The following is a 15,282-nucleotide window of genomic DNA, read 5'->3' as shown; positions in this document are numbered from 1 at the left end:
TCTATAAAGAAAAGTGCATTGGGGCTTCCCTGGTGGTCCAGGGACTCCATTCTGTTAATGCAGGGGGCCCAGGTTTGATCCCTGTCAGGGAACTAGATCCTACAAGCTGCAATGAAGATTTGAGGATCCCTCTTGCCACAAGCAAGACCCAGTGCAACCAAATAAATAAAATTTTAAAGTGCATTGGGGGTGGGGGAGGGAAAGGAAAGATGAACCTAGGAGTTGAAAGTCCAAGGAGACCTAGAGGTAACCCCCCTTTTATAGGTTGGTAAATCCAAGGGCATCATTTGAGGCAGTGATATAAACAGGAACTTCTGTCTCTGTGGAAAGGAACCAGCTAGGCACCCTACAGTTCCCTGTTTGCTCAACAACCTCCCACGGGAAACGCAACTCATGTTTTCTTGGCAATGAAGAACTGTTAAATGTAGGTAATCACAAGGGCCCTGAAATGCCTGTCTAAGGTCTTTGGCCACATTAGAAATTATTTTAGCTTTGACTTCATGTGTTTTAGAAAATAAATACTAAGCAAAAGCTCAGCTGTTTGATCAGGGTATGACTTAAGGAAGAATCTGCATCACTGCAGATTTAAGTGTACAAAGAGGAGGCTGGCTGAGATGTTATAGCTGTGGGACTCAGTGTGCCTCATGTGAGTTTTATACACAAGTTTTATACAGAGGAAAATCTTACTGTCTAGTAGACGGGAGTGAAGGTTCCCTCCTTCCAGCCTCACAGTCACTGCCAAAATAGCATCAGGTATGCCTGATCCTTAAGCTTAAAGGTGGCAAAGGTGTGACAAGACTTAAATAGGGAACAGAACAGCTGCGGGCTGGAAGGGAGCAGCCTCGGTTAAGACACAGTGTTCCTAAATTGCCTGCATTTTGGCTGACAGATGCTCCCAGCTGGCTGGGGTGCAAGTCTGTAACTTGCAAAGCAGCCTGGAAAGATGGTTTTGCTTGCCAAAACCAAAGCAAGTAGGAAGCTAGCAGACAGAGCTAAGGGATTTGGTGCATTTTGCTGACTGGTTTTAATCCCCTGCCTACTCTGGGAACTCAAACTGGGCCCAAGAAGGCTTGTTTGATTATTTTCGTTTCATCCATCTGAGTAGTGTAGGTCTGGATTATGGAGTAAGAATCCTGTTGCTGCAATAGCACCCCTCAATTCACCTTTACATAGAAGTTTTGATCAAAATGATTTGATAAAAGTGGTTTTCAAAATGTGGTCCCTGGATCAACAGCATCACCATCAACTCAAAACTTGTTAGAAATGTAAATTCTTGGGCCCCATCCCAGTCCTACTGAATCAGAAATGCCAGAAGTGGGCCAGTAAGTTCTCCAGGTGATTCTGGAGCACGTTAAAGTGGGAGAACCACCTCTTTAGACCAAGCCAATCAAGCGAACTATGATCATGAGAACTGGCGGGATAGAGCTACATATGCAGGAGTGGTGGGAGCAGGGAGAGATGTAATAGAAAGTGGTGGCCACTGTCCTGATGCCATTTGTATAAAACCAGGGTGCTGGGACTTCCCTGGTGGTCCAGTGGCTAAGACCCCAAGCTACCAATGCAGGGGGCGCAGGTCCAACCCCTGCTCAGGGAACCAGGTCCTGCATGACACAAGACCCTGCACGCCAAATTAAGAGCCAGCACAGCTAAACAAATACATACTTAAAACCAAAGTGCTTTCCTCTCTGAAGCCCACATGAGGGAAGACTTGCCAGGGAAAAGGAACGTGAGGAGAGAAGCTGGTGAGATCCAGGAAAGTTCCTAAGAGTCTGTTGCCTTTAACAAGGCCTCAGGTGAATGGGTGGCTCCCAGCCCAAAGGAAGGAGCTGTTGCTTCTCACCCAGCACTGCTCTAGTTTGTACACGAGTCTCCTGATCACACTCAAAAGTTCTTTATCATTCTACAGACATGGAGAGACTAGACAATGGAGGTGGCAAGAGGGAGGGGAAGAGTGGGCTGCAGCAGCCCCGTTATGGGGTTCAGCAGAGAGAACTATTCCACCACTGAGGATCATGTCAGAGATTCTTGCCAAGAGTCAGAGATTCCTTAAAAGCCACTAGTTCACATCAACAGATGAAGAAGCTGTGGTACATATATACAGTGGAATGCTACTCAGCCATAAAAAGAACACATTTGCGTTGTAGTGAGGTAGATGAACCTAGAGCTTGTTATACAGAGTGAAGTAAGTCAGAAAGAGAACGACAAACATTGCTTATTAATGCATATATATGGGATCTAGAAAAATGGTACTGACGAACCTATTTGCAGAGCAGGAATAGAGATGCAGATGTAGAAAATGGAAAACTTGTGGGCACAGCAGAGGAAGGAGAGAGTGGGATGGACTGGGAGAGCAGGGCTGACATATATACACTCCCATGCAGGGGACAGACAGCTGGCTAGAAGCTGCCGCGTAGAACAGGGAGCAGAGCCTGGCGCTCTGCGGTGACCTAGACGGGTGGGCTGGGGGCGAGGGGGCAGAGGCTCAAGGCGGAGGAGGTATGTGTGCACACAGAGCTGATTCACGCTGTGGTACGGCAGAAACCAGCACGACACTGGGAAGCAATTATTCTCCAATTAAAAACAAATGGAAAGAGTCACTAGTTCGGCCACCATGAGACGAAAACTGCTTCATCGCCACCGTCACGGCGCCACCATGTCCATCATCAGGCTACAGCTGACCGAGCAGCCCGCTACGTGCCTGGAACCATGGTAGATGTTTTATTTAAATTCCCTCTAGTCCTCCCAGCAACGCTGCAAGTTTGGTGGTATTAAACCAGTGTACAGATAAGCAAAATGCAGCCCAGAGAAGGTAAGAAGCACGTCCAATATCAGCAGGGCTGAGACAGGATTCTCACCCTTCTCTGGTATATGACACAGTCACTTTACAATACTCCTGTCCGTGGTTTCCATCTGCTCTGTGACTAAATACTTCCAGGGACAAGGTGCTTCTTCCATCCTAGGGCAGTTCATCTTTAGGCTACTGGGATGGTTTTTTATCAGTGCCAAAATCTACTTCCTGGCAGAGTTCACTCCCTTGTCTTAAAGCCAGCCGGTGACTCCACAGGACACAGCCAACTCCTTTTCCCCTATTGATAACTCTATCGGCACAGAGTTCCATGAATCTTTACTTCTTTCAACTAAAAAGCTGGTTTCTTTCCTCCCCTCTTCTGTTCTAGAAAGGCAGACAGGCTCTTATTTTAAAGCTTTGACAGCCTGTATTCATAAACAAACATCTACACCTCACAGAATGCTGGGATGGTACTCCTTATGTTTCTAATGACTCTTTGAGCCACTGTGTTTACGGACCTGTTTTTGCTCTCAGAGAGCAAAATAGGTCACAGAGTGATTCAGTTGCAGGGTGGAAGGGAACCCCTTTTCTAGTGTTTCCAGGATAAGGCCTTTGACATCAACTTGGCTGTACTTTTCGAGATGCCAACCTAGAGCCTCACAGCCCTGGGGCTGGATGAGGCTGGGTGACCACATGTGGGTGCAAAACTCATCTTGAGAATCATCCACAGATGATGCCCCAAGTTCTTGAACCCTGGTGTGACTGATGGAGATGGAGGTCACAAGGCTCACTCACAGGAGGTGGCACTCTTACCCGGCAGCACCCTGGTCTGGGACCTTGAGGAAATCCAAGCTCTCCAGCGCCTGTGATGCTCGGTCCGAGCCGATGGACTGCTGCTGTGGCAAAGGCGGGCGTGCCATGGACGTGTACAGGCTCTTCTGATTTGACCTCTGGTTTCCAGCAGCATAGGGATATGGCACAAACTGGTTTTTAATGACTCCATTCTGATGCAATCCTAGAAAGAGGAAAACAGAAGAAAACAAAGCTGAAAATTTCTGATCCTGTGCTAAAAGGCTCTTCAAACTTTTCCCCTCTATTAGCCAAGAGTAAGTTACTTAGCTTTGCCAGGCCTCAGTTTCCTCATCTAAGGGCATAACTGCTAACATCATATATTGTGAAGAACAGACCCAAGACATCGTAAACTGCCTGGCAATGTGTGGAACACAGCAGACTCTCACGTGTGCTTGTTGAACTTGACATTAGAACTACCAGATGTTCAGGGTTTCAAAGCCGACAGTCAAAGAAAGGTAAGCTTCTGACTAGTTGGAAGGCACATTTTTGGGTCTAAGAAAAATGACGAGGTTATGATTCAAAAGGGCTGGCAGGCAGCTGTTTAAACACCTGGACATCCCTTTTCAAGGAGTCAGTCCTAGGTGCACTCTGTGAGAGCCAGTCAGGGGAGACGGAGAGAGGAGTCCACACAGGCAGGGGAAATGTGGCCACTGGTTGGATTAATCTGAACAGAGCAAGCTCTCCTAGTCAAATGACTGCTCCTAGTCAAGATCACATTATCTGGTGAGTGATGGATTACGGTGCTGCGCTCCACACCGCACACCTTGCCTGAAAGGGGAGCTGTTGCTCTGATCACACTATCCAGTGAGTGATGGATTACGGTGCTGCGCTCCACACCGCACACCTTGCCTGAAAGGGGAGCTGTTGTTCTGCGTTATGGATGCAGAAGCCCTTTCCTCTTCTCTCACTGACAGGTTTGGGCAAGAATGAAGGGGAACAAGGCTCCCCAAGGCACACCCACCACAAAACCTCTTCCATCCCAATTAAGAGAACAACTCTTCGGTACCAGTGGGATGACACTTAGTTTATAGCCTGCCTCTGATAGCTACTTGACCTTGAGCAAGACACTTGATCTTTCAGAATGTCAGTTCAGTTCAGTCGCTCAGTTGTGTCCGCCTCTTTGCGATCCCATGAATCGCAGCATGCCAGGCTTCCCTGTCCATCACCAACTCCCGGAGTCCACCCAAACCCATGTCCATCGAGTCAGTGATGCCATCCAACCATCTCATCCTCTGTCATTCCCTTCTCCTCCTGCCCTCAATCTTTCCCAGCATCAGGGTCTTTTCAAATGAGTCAGCTCTTCATACCAGGTGGCCAAAGTATTGGAGTTTCAGCTTCAGCATCAGTCCTTCCAATGAATATTCAGGACTGATCTCCTTTAGGATGGACTGTCAATTTCTTCATTAAAGAAACAAGGAGCTTGGTGAGACCCCACTTGCTGCCCAAGTCACCAAGGACAGCCAAGGGCATCCAGAGTGGGACATATTCTAGGGCCATGACACTCAAGGAAGGTCCCACAGATGGGCTGCTCTGTGCCACCCGTGAACTAGCTACCCTTGTAAGTTCAGAAATTAAGAGCCAGCATTTAGAAATGTTCACAGACATATATCATGTCTGCTGAATCTAATAAGAAATTTTGGCTTGTATTTTGATTGCTTTTAAAATCCTAGTAGTTTTTATTATATCTTACAAAAGTATAGTTTGTGATGGGTTAAAAATTAAGGGAAAAAAACAACACAAAAAACGAAACCAAAGCTAAAAAAACCCCCTAGCCTTTGATCCTTCACCACAGAAAGTATAAGTACTGACATAAGGGACTTGGGTCTAATTGCCTCATTTTATTGATGAAGAAACTGTCATGTACAGAGGTTGGGGGCTGTGCTCAAGGTCAGGTAGTTGGTCTGAGGCGACTCTGGCCAGTGTAGTTGAGGCAAATGAACTTTCCAGGTGGTCTGGCCAAGGTTTTGCATGAGTGGCTGGAGCATAAGTAGTAACACAATACTACATGGTTCTCTTAGGTTCTTTTGTGCTTGGATTTTCTTTAAGAATAAAGGCAGAGAGGAGGAAAGACAGCCGGGCCAGGCAGGATGGGGACTCCAAGAGAGATGAGAATTGGCTTCTCACTGATAGGCACCATTGTCCATACTTAAGCACGCCACTATGAGATTCCAGGGCAGGAGACTAAAGAAATGCTTCCTACTGCTTATTTTGGGTGCTGCTACAAATAGATTGCCTTGTCTGGCATGATCTGAGTCAAGCGTGGTCCAAAGATGACCCTTTTAAGACCTACAACCCCAAACTTATGAACATCAAACTTTCTGGAGGCAGTTTCTTATTAACAGAATTGTGAGGGATGGAAAAACACTTGTGAATTTAGAGAGCACACTTCCAGCACTAAACAGATTTTAAAGGGCAAAACCTCTTACATTTATTTGGGTTTGGATTTTGACTTGCATGCTATATGTTTATCAGTTAAACAATGAGAAAAATGTAACATAAGATCTAAAAATTTTTTGGTATCAATTTTGCAATTCTCTCAGATATTACTTTATTTTTTGGAGCCAACCTCCTAGATCCTATTTGACTAAGAATAAAGACTTTCTGTTTCTTCATTCAGCTGTTAACTGATGCAAAGCATTGTCAACGTTTGGCTGGAGCTGGGTAGTGATGGTGGGGTTATACCTGCAAACTCCAGTTTCCATTAAGGCAGCATTCTACGTCTTAAAAACTGATGACGTTCTGGTTGCCATGGGCAGTGAACTCTTCTTCCTATTACTGAGGTAGGAAGCCTTTCCTAAGGAAGTAATTCTTTCAGGTAATGAAATGCAAATCGCTAACTTAGCTACAGTGTGGTCTCACTGGTTCATACACAAGTCCCGTGAATTTTAGGGTCACAGATAGGGCCATCATGTTGGGAGGAGGACATCTGACACTGAAACGGCTCATGGCTGGCTAATATGTTGTCATCTGTTGGCTAATGCGTTTCTTCCTCGATGCATTTTACTCATCTGGGTCTCGCCTACAGTGCATGCTAGGCTCACCTGGTGGCAGAGGGGCAGCTCTCATCGGGTAGTTGGCATTGTGAGTCCTGCTGGAATAATCTCTGCTTTGAATCGTATTCCTTCGGGTAGGACCTGAAATAAGCCAGCAAGATAAGGTTCAGATCAGTGCTATTGGCTGGTTTTTATGGCTCCTGATGAATTTTTGCTGGTGGAAAATTTTGAGAAGTTTGGAAGGCAGGTCTCCATGGGATCTATAGGAGACTGGTTGCAGGGTAGACAGGCTATGTGAGGGGCATGTTGTCCTGGCAGCAACTGGACGGGAGGGGCCGGAGGACACATTGACAGAGGGAGAGATTTGAAATGTCTGAGACAATGGCTTTACAAAGAATTATTAATAAGCATACAAAGGGGTTTCTACTGTTGTTGACTTTGCGAAGAGACAGATGGGTCCAGTGAATGTTCGCACTCATGTTCTGGCCACAGAGCACAGAAGCTGAGGCTGTGTTAGCTGCATACCATGGTCCCTGGAGTGGACACCGCAGCTCGCCTACCTCTGCTGTCGTCCAGAGCCTTCCTTACCAGAGTTTGTGCTCTATAGTCTTTGAAGGAAACACAGAGATGCTGAAGGGGAGAAGCAGACTGGCACCCTTGACACAGATGTGCAAGCATCAGAAAACAAGCAGTGCTAAATGGAGCCCTGTGGGGCTAGAATGAGGCCCGGGGAGGCGGGGCGACTGGGGGCCAGACGAGACCTCTGAAGAGACGATGTGTTGGAAAGAACAACAGTCAATAGGGTCTCGAGTGGGACATGAAGGAGAGGACGATTAAGCCAGCTGGAACAGGGCTGCAGAGGAAACTCCTAGTAAAGAGAAGAGCAGGAAGTGGCAAGGGATGAACAGCACAAAGCAGAGGAGCTGGGTATCAGGTCCTGGGGTGAGGAGGGGAGGCCAGGTGTGGGGGTCCCCCTTCCTGCCCTCCCTGTCTCATGGAGATACGCTAAAACACCGTATTATCAATGGCTCACTTCGAGGCCCACAGAGCAGTGCTCTGACTCATCCTGCTGGTTATCCATAGCGCTCCTTAGCCCGGCCCTGTGCCCTGGGGTCTGAGCCAGTGGACTGCTAGGCTTCTGCATTCCAGTCGGGTTTGGCCGTTTGGGAAGCACTGGCAGGAGACTGGAGGGCCAGAGGGGACAGGAGTTGGGGTACTTTTTTTCCCCCCAAATTTAAGTATTTAATTTACATTATTGTGTTAGTTTCCGATGTACAGCAAAGTGATTCTGAGACATGTTCTTTTTTAGATTTCTGGAATCTCCTCTACCTACATCCTTAGGGTAATAGTAGCATCTTGGTCTTCTCTGCCCGAGCCCCAACCCTGTTTCCTTCATCCGGCCCACATCTCTGTAAAGAGTCCTTTTATGTAAAAGTCTCTTCAAAAATCCCACCTAAATGTGCTGTCTTCTGCAAGTACTCACTGATACTCAGACGTACACCATTTTCTGAGTGGCTACTTTTCTGTGCTGTATTAGTGAGTTATACAGTGCATACCACTGGAGACAGAAGCCATAAAGGCCCATTTTATACTTGGCATACTCTTCACTGATCATACATGTGGACTGTATTCTGTAACGGTGGCATCTAAGAAAAAGAAGCCTAGGCCAGTAAAAGGAGTCAAACTACAGAGTGTGAGTTCGTGCGTGTGTGTCTCCTAATGAAACACTTTAAAGTGAGTAGGGAGAGATTAAACGTGACGCACTGTAAGAGTGAGCCCTTGTAAGGAGTTGGTAAGTGTGGTCAGCTGCTTTAACACAAAGGACGAAGTCTGTACTGTTGACAAGACTGGACTGGAAAGGGCTGGGAACGTAAAGCCAACAAACAGATCTGTTTTAAACATAATTAATACTGTAACGCCAGCAATACTACACGTAACTACTAAATGATTCAGAAAAGTTTAACCTGCCCATTTGCCCTGATGTTGGTTTAGTCTGAAACATTTCAATCAGAAGAAAACCCCAACCACAGGAAGCAGTCAAGGCACTAGTTCTTTGGCCCACAGATCTGTGCAGTGTTATGAGCATTTAGTGGGAAAAGAGTTTAGCTTGGAGAGAGGGTGAGCAGGGGCCAGGCAGGGAGCCCAGCAGCCCAGCAGCGGCCCCACCCGTGGGGCCCGTGCACACTTACGGGAGTTTCTGGGCAGCCCGGGTCCGATGCTGACCTGCAGCACTTTGTTGCTGGGCTTGAGGATGGCCAGGTCGCCAAAGCCTTGGTGGAACTGCACTTGCCGGGAGCCCCCTGCACTCCAGGGACCCCAGTTCTCCTTTTTCAACTTGATTTCAAGCCTGTGACAAGCGTATATATTGGAATTAACAAAGGAAAGGAGAGAAGCAGGGAGAAAGTGGTATTCACAGACCCCAGCCTGGAGTTGCTTTGTAAAAACAAGACAAGACCGGATCACGGGAACCAGTCCGGGGCCCAGTGGACGGGCACGGCACAGGCTGAGCCACCAACCAGAGGGAGCATTTGGGGGCCCAGTCCCTGGGAGATAATAGCTGGTAAGGGAGGTGCCCCAGTGTTGGAGCATATCAAGTGGAGACAGGTGGGGACAGAAGGAAAGGCCACCCTCCAGGCCACACCTGCGGTGCTGCCTCACCGTGTCCTCTCTGATTGCCCAGGTCTGTGTGTGAGGAGGACTGAGAGATGCCAGGCAGAGAGCTCAGTCTCCTTTGCACAGAATGAGGCTAGTATTTTTAAGTTTTTTTTTTTTTTTAATTATTTTTTAAACTGTTTTTTTGTACTGGGGTAACTCAGCCATACATATACATGTATCCATTCTTCCCTAGACTCCCGTCCCATCTAGGCTGAGAATGTGGCTACTATTTAATTAAGTTCTATTCCTTCACCTTCACCCCCACCCCAGGGAGGAAAAGACACTAGCAACCAATATCCAAATAAAAGGGAAGTTTACTCATAAATGCAAAACTCCCCAGCCAGTTTTTTTTAATTTCCTATGTTGCCCATATGCCTACATAATGCAATTCCATATTCTGCTTTTTAACCTTGTATTTTTATTTTGTAAGACAGAAAAACCATAATTGCCAGTAGCTGCCTATTCTTTTGAGCAGCTTGGCTTATACATATTCTTACTTTTTTTGAGTTACTCCCTTATCACAAATTCTCAGACAAAAATAACTGCCCCTGGTACTCATGGCCAAATTGTTGTTTGAAAAAGCTGTAATGACTTCATTCTACTTCTAGTGTCTATTTTACTTCAACCACAGCAGCATGAGTTATGCTAAGTCCCCCACTCCTGGAACGAAGGCTTTACTTTGGCCCCTTGCTTGCTAGCAGGAAGAGTGGAGGGTATCCTCGTTTCATAGATGGGGAAATTGAAGAAGAACAAAAAGCCAAATAAATCACTTGGCAAACATGAGCCTAGAAGTTCAACAGTCTGCCAGTGTCCGGTACATGAGACGATGTTATTAAAGTAAATGAAGGTGAGCCCGGACATAAGACACTGGCCGTCCACAGCCCCCAGTCTCCAAATGCCGCACCAGCCAGCTGTATCATGCACTCATCTTGGGGACTTAAGCCCCAATCACTTTCTTCTGCTTCAGCCTTACACTACTTCTACCTGCTCTGCAAAATAAAATATTCCTTCACCGGTAAGATATAAAAATCTGCCTTTCTTGGCCTCACGTTGGTGACCTTTGCCCAAGGGATAAAATATACCAGTCAATGAAGTCATCTCACAGAAATGCAAAAGTAACCTTCCCGAAGTCCATGGCAACCACCCTGACTGTCCTCTGCAGGCCCTAGAGCTCCTTAGAGCCACCCAAGCCAGTCAGACCCCACCCCTACTCTGCAGTGGACCCCAGCAGTGAGATCAAGGCCCCAGACCCCAACTTACGTGTTGCTAAATTTCAGAGGTAGTTGCTTCTGGGTTTTTTCCTCGTAACGCTTTGCTAAGAGGCTCAAGAACTCAGTTTTGAAGACAGATTCAAGCAAACTGTCATATTCTTGCTCATGAAGAATAAAAAGGTCATCCTGCATAGTACTGCAAAGAGATTGTAAAGACTCAATGAAAGTTGCAGTTTTGTTGATTCCATGATTTTTTTTCACCCTTTTTTTAATCCTGTAAGATAGCACTAAATTTCTACCATCTTCCTCTGCTACTGAAAATCTTTAAAATAGAACACAACAATGAAGTACAAAAATAAAATCCCTAATATATGCTTTTAAAAGAGGTTTATAGTCTACCAACAGCATGATCAAAATATTCTCTCACATGACTTTTAAAATCAGGAAATTAAGGACAATTTAGTCTGTATTTTAAAAAAATCCATTTTCAAATTCAACTTCTATGTTCTTAAAATCATAAAAATCCAGAATGTTATGAATGTGGTAAAAAAGGGACAATTCCCCATAAGTCCCAAGTCAGCAGAATTTAGGATATGGTTGCAGCTACTGTAATACATCCTAACTTGAAGAACCATAAGCTCCGTTATCAAAAGAGAAGCCAAAGTCCTACGCTTCATAGGCATGAGTTGGGAGCCTTCAGGTATTCGGTGCTCTGCTAATACTGCCTGCCAGATGCATAAACAGATCAAACTGCAGAGAAATGAGAGACAGGTGTACACACAGCAAGTACAGTCCCTACCTTCAGGGTGGGTCAGGGAAAGGACATGCCTTTGTGGGAGTTCCTTGTTTGGACAGGGTAGGGCTGATGGGGAAAATTCATACCCACAGTGGATGTTAGGAGCTGCAGGAAGAATGGAAGAGAGAGGCTGAGGGGCAAAGCCAGTTCCGGGGAATATATTTAGTGGTAAGGGGACTGATTAGATAGTTCCTCTCCAGGCCCAGCCAGAGTTTGTGGAAATCAGAACACATATACATTTGAGAATTTTCCTTCTTTAGTTGCTAGATGTATTGCTCAATTGCTCAGCTGAAAGAGGCCACCACCCCCAAGGCTTCATTATATACAACCCTACCATTACCTCCTAGCAACACTGTCATACATCTAAGACAAGCCCGCTAAGAATGATGTCTCGTTAGGGACAGTGTTTTTCCAGGTACTAAAAACAAAATAAGTGAACTCACTTCAGTAAACTGACCACAGAGATTAAATTTTAATCTCTCCAAGTGCAGGAAATACCAATGACATGGTTCTATCAGTAACACAGGAGCTGTTCCTGTGTCCTGCACAGGGGGCCCCAGGACCAGGGCATCAGTAGGCTTATTGTGCTGTGACATGACCAGACAGTGAGGCAAGTATAGAGGACTGGGGTGTAAAGAATCTCTGAGAGTGGGGAGCCTTCTTCCATGGGGTCTGATCCAACTAAACAGCAACTGGGCTTCCCTGGTGGCTCCGAAGGTAAAGAATCTGCCTGCAATGTGGGAGACCTGGATTCGATCCCTGGTTGGAAAGATCCCCTGGAGGAGGGCATGGCAACTTACTTCAGTGTTCTTGCCTGGAAAATCCCAAGGACAGAGGAGCATGGCGGGCAACAGTCCATGGGGTCGCAAAGAGTCGGACACAACTGACTGACTAAGCTTACAAAACAGCAACTCCTGTGGTCTCTCTGTTCAGTCACAGGAATATGACAAGGTGGGGATGGGCAGTCCATGGGACCAGAAGTCTTTCTTGAGTAGAGAGAGCCTTTGTGGATGATCCTGGGCTTGTTAGGACCTTCTCTCTCTGTTCCAAGGCAGGGAGCTGATGACTTGTACCTTATCAAGCCAGTAGCTACAGCCACAGCTCCTCACTCTAAAACCTCAGCCCCTCAGTCTTTCTACAGGAGAAAAAATGTATAAGGTAGGACCACAATACAGTTGGATTGCAAAGGCACAGTATGACAGCACTCATAACTACAGGGAGGAATGGAGTAGACGAGCAGCAAGATACCCTCACCAGGGAAGAGGAGCCTGGCCCTTCACATCCTGCTTACCGAAGACCAGTAGACCAAACAGCTCTTCCTGGATGTGAAGTCAGAACACTTTACAGGCATGTTGGGACACATAATGGCCATTTGGGTGCAGCATGTGGTCATTACTATTACCTCAAAGTGTTTCCAAATTTAAGAAAAAGCAATTCAGGGCCAGCATGACAGTTCTACAGTGCCTGGGAGCCAGGCGTCTACTCCTCCTCCTTACAGCTATGATCAGAAAGTCATACAAGTCATTTCTGCTTGCACCTCATTGGCCAGCATATGTCACATGGTCACACCTAGCTTCAGGGAGCCTGGGAAATGTAGTCCTTGGTTGGGCTGTCAGCTATTATCATGTAAAGGAGAGAATGGGTATTACAGGCCAGCTTAGAGTTTCCACTCCACCTCCTCGTTCACAGATTTACCCAACTTTGGAGCTGGAATCTTTTCTGAGAACAGTATACCTCAGAAGGTGCGGCCACAGCACGTCTATCATCTTCCTGTTTCTAGGTAGATGAAAACTCTGGAATTGTTTTAATTACTTCAACGACAGCAATTCCAAACTCCAAAAGGCACTTGTGTAAAAAGCTGCTCAAAACAACTCTCCCAAGTCATTTGGAATTAATGAAATAAAGTCCCAGCATCCTAGCACAGGGCTACGAAGACCTCTGTGTCAGGAAGGAGAGTGTACAGAGGGGGAAGAGGGGAAGAGGCGCAGATTTTTGGTGTATGGGGTGGAGTGAAACTCCCATTTCAGCTGCTGGATTCATGTCTGGGCATGTCCATTTGCCTGGCTGGCCTTTAGGCGGGACAGTGATTATTCGACTGGATTATTAAAGGAGTCCAACACAAGAAACCTTGAGTGATTTAATGTGTGCAGACTATTAGGAGTTTCATGATCATTAAGAAATAAAGCCAGCAGGGCAAAACATCAAGGTCAATTATCAGCATGAGTCTGGAAATGAGAAGAGACTGTTTGGACATTAGGACTTCAACCATCAAATTCAAGAGCTCCTCCCTTTGGTGACCGGAGTCAGAAAATCAGGAAATTCTCTTCACCCAAGCCAGAGCTTCAGCTCATTCCCCTTGCCTCAGCCCAGGTTCCTAGGTCTGAAAACAAAGCTTTTACACCTTGTTTTTTTTTTCCCTAAAATACCAGACTTATTTTTGGACTTCACCTCCGTCTTCTTCACATGCTCAAGCTGCAATTCCTTACAGATGTTTGACGTAGGAGCCTATGTTGAAAGAAGCTTAACTAGTCCCTGGTTTGGCTCTTGATTGGTTCTTTATCCTGTTTTTGTGGCTTATTGTTGTACTGCTGACCACACTAGAAATGCTTGGTTTACTCCCTTAACCAAATCTTCTTCATAAAAATGTTAGTTACAAAACCCTGGGTAAAGTTTTAAAGGAGTTTTTTCTTTTTTTTTCTTAAGTTGAAAAGGCAATTTCAGCTAGGATGGCCCCTGCTTTTATTTAAAGTCTCAAAAAGAAATGTTTCCTGCTTACGAAATAGATGCTCCTTTAAAAACATTTTTATTTATTTATTTAGGCTGTGCTGAGGCTGAGCTGCAGCACTCAGGCTTTCTCTAGCTGCAGCATGCAGGGGCTTCTCTTGTTGTGGCAAATGGTCTTATTTGCATGTGGGATCTTAGTTCCTTGACCAGGGATCAAACCCGAGTTGCTTGCCTTACAAGGCAGATTTTTAACCCTAGACTACCAGGGAAGTCCCCAGTGCTCCTTTCAGTAAACTGAGAACTACAAAGGTAAAAATTAAAAGCAGAAGAAGACAAGCCTTATCCAGAACTCTACCACCCAGAGATACCAGTAGCACCAGTTTGGGAGCCTACTTAATTTCTCTGAGAAATGTAGATACATTTGGTGTCAGGCCTCCTGGGAAGAGCTTCACCCAACCACAGGGGAAAGGCTCAGTCCCATTTTTGTGTCCCAGGAATATCCTGGAAACCAATCTCTCGACACTTGTAAGCTGTGTGCCCCATGTTTACCCAGGGCATGCTCCTCCTTCCAGAATGCCCTGAGGCAGGGACTGTTTCTCACCCACTGCAAATCCAGAGTTGGATACAAGGTTGGTGGTCAGTCCAAAAATGAAGAAAACTTCCAGGTTTCCAGAGCTCAAAATCCATAGGAAGTCAAGATTTCAGGAAAGCATCAGATCAGCGGAGCAGATCCCAAGTGAAGGAGGCTGTTCTTATTGCCAGAGGGTTAGGACAATTAGGCAACGAACCATTTTTAGGCAAGAATGTCATGCCCAGGAGTGCTGGGGCCTGTCTAAAGACCACTCCTTCTAGGCTGACTTTCCTAGGATGTACAAGTGCTGGAAATCTACTGACCCACGCAGGCAGCCCCGAGGCTTTTGATCTTAGGCCTCTGGGGGTCAGCTACAGGAAAGAGAGGACTACTAGAAGCTTCATCAGAGAGAGCTCCATATAGGAGATTTTGTTTCAAACCTCATCAGCTACAACAGGAAGGCAAAGAATACAGGCCATTGTACCTCCTGACCACTCTTCCAGCAAATTGAGTTTTTCAGATAAGAGCGAGACGAGGTCAGTTCCTCGATGGCTCAGCAGGAAAAGAATCCGCCTGCAATGCAGGAGAAACAGGAGACTCGGGTTTGATCCCTGGGGTGGGCAGAGGCCCTGAAGGAGGGCATGGCAACCTCCTCCAGTATTCTTGCCTGAAGAATCCCATGGACTGAGGAG

General features: G+C 46.2%; 1 protein-coding gene across 1 annotated transcript in view; it reads right to left on the bottom strand.

Moving 5' to 3' along the window:
- The window catches only part of MYO1E (myosin IE), a 222,535-nt gene that overhangs the window by 17,573 nt on the left and 189,680 nt on the right, over nt 1-15,282 (bottom strand). Inside the window, exons 23-26 of the mRNA XM_027553869.1 lie at nt 10,549-10,695; nt 8,823-8,980; nt 6,682-6,774; nt 3,602-3,803 (exon numbers count right to left, since the gene is read on the bottom strand). Of these exons, the coding sequence (XP_027409670.1) occupies nt 3,602-3,803; nt 6,682-6,774; nt 8,823-8,980; nt 10,549-10,695 (600 nt within the window). The remainder of the gene's footprint in view (nt 1-3,601; nt 3,804-6,681; nt 6,775-8,822; nt 8,981-10,548; nt 10,696-15,282) is intronic.

This window comes from Bos indicus x Bos taurus, chromosome 10, assembly GCF_003369695.1.
Source record: "Bos indicus x Bos taurus breed Angus x Brahman F1 hybrid chromosome 10, Bos_hybrid_MaternalHap_v2.0, whole genome shotgun sequence".
Classification (NCBI taxonomy): Eukaryota; Metazoa; Chordata; class Mammalia; order Artiodactyla; family Bovidae; genus Bos; species Bos indicus x Bos taurus.
The sequence above is the reverse complement of the archived record's forward strand: the minus strand, read 5'-3'. Positions and strand labels throughout refer to the sequence as shown.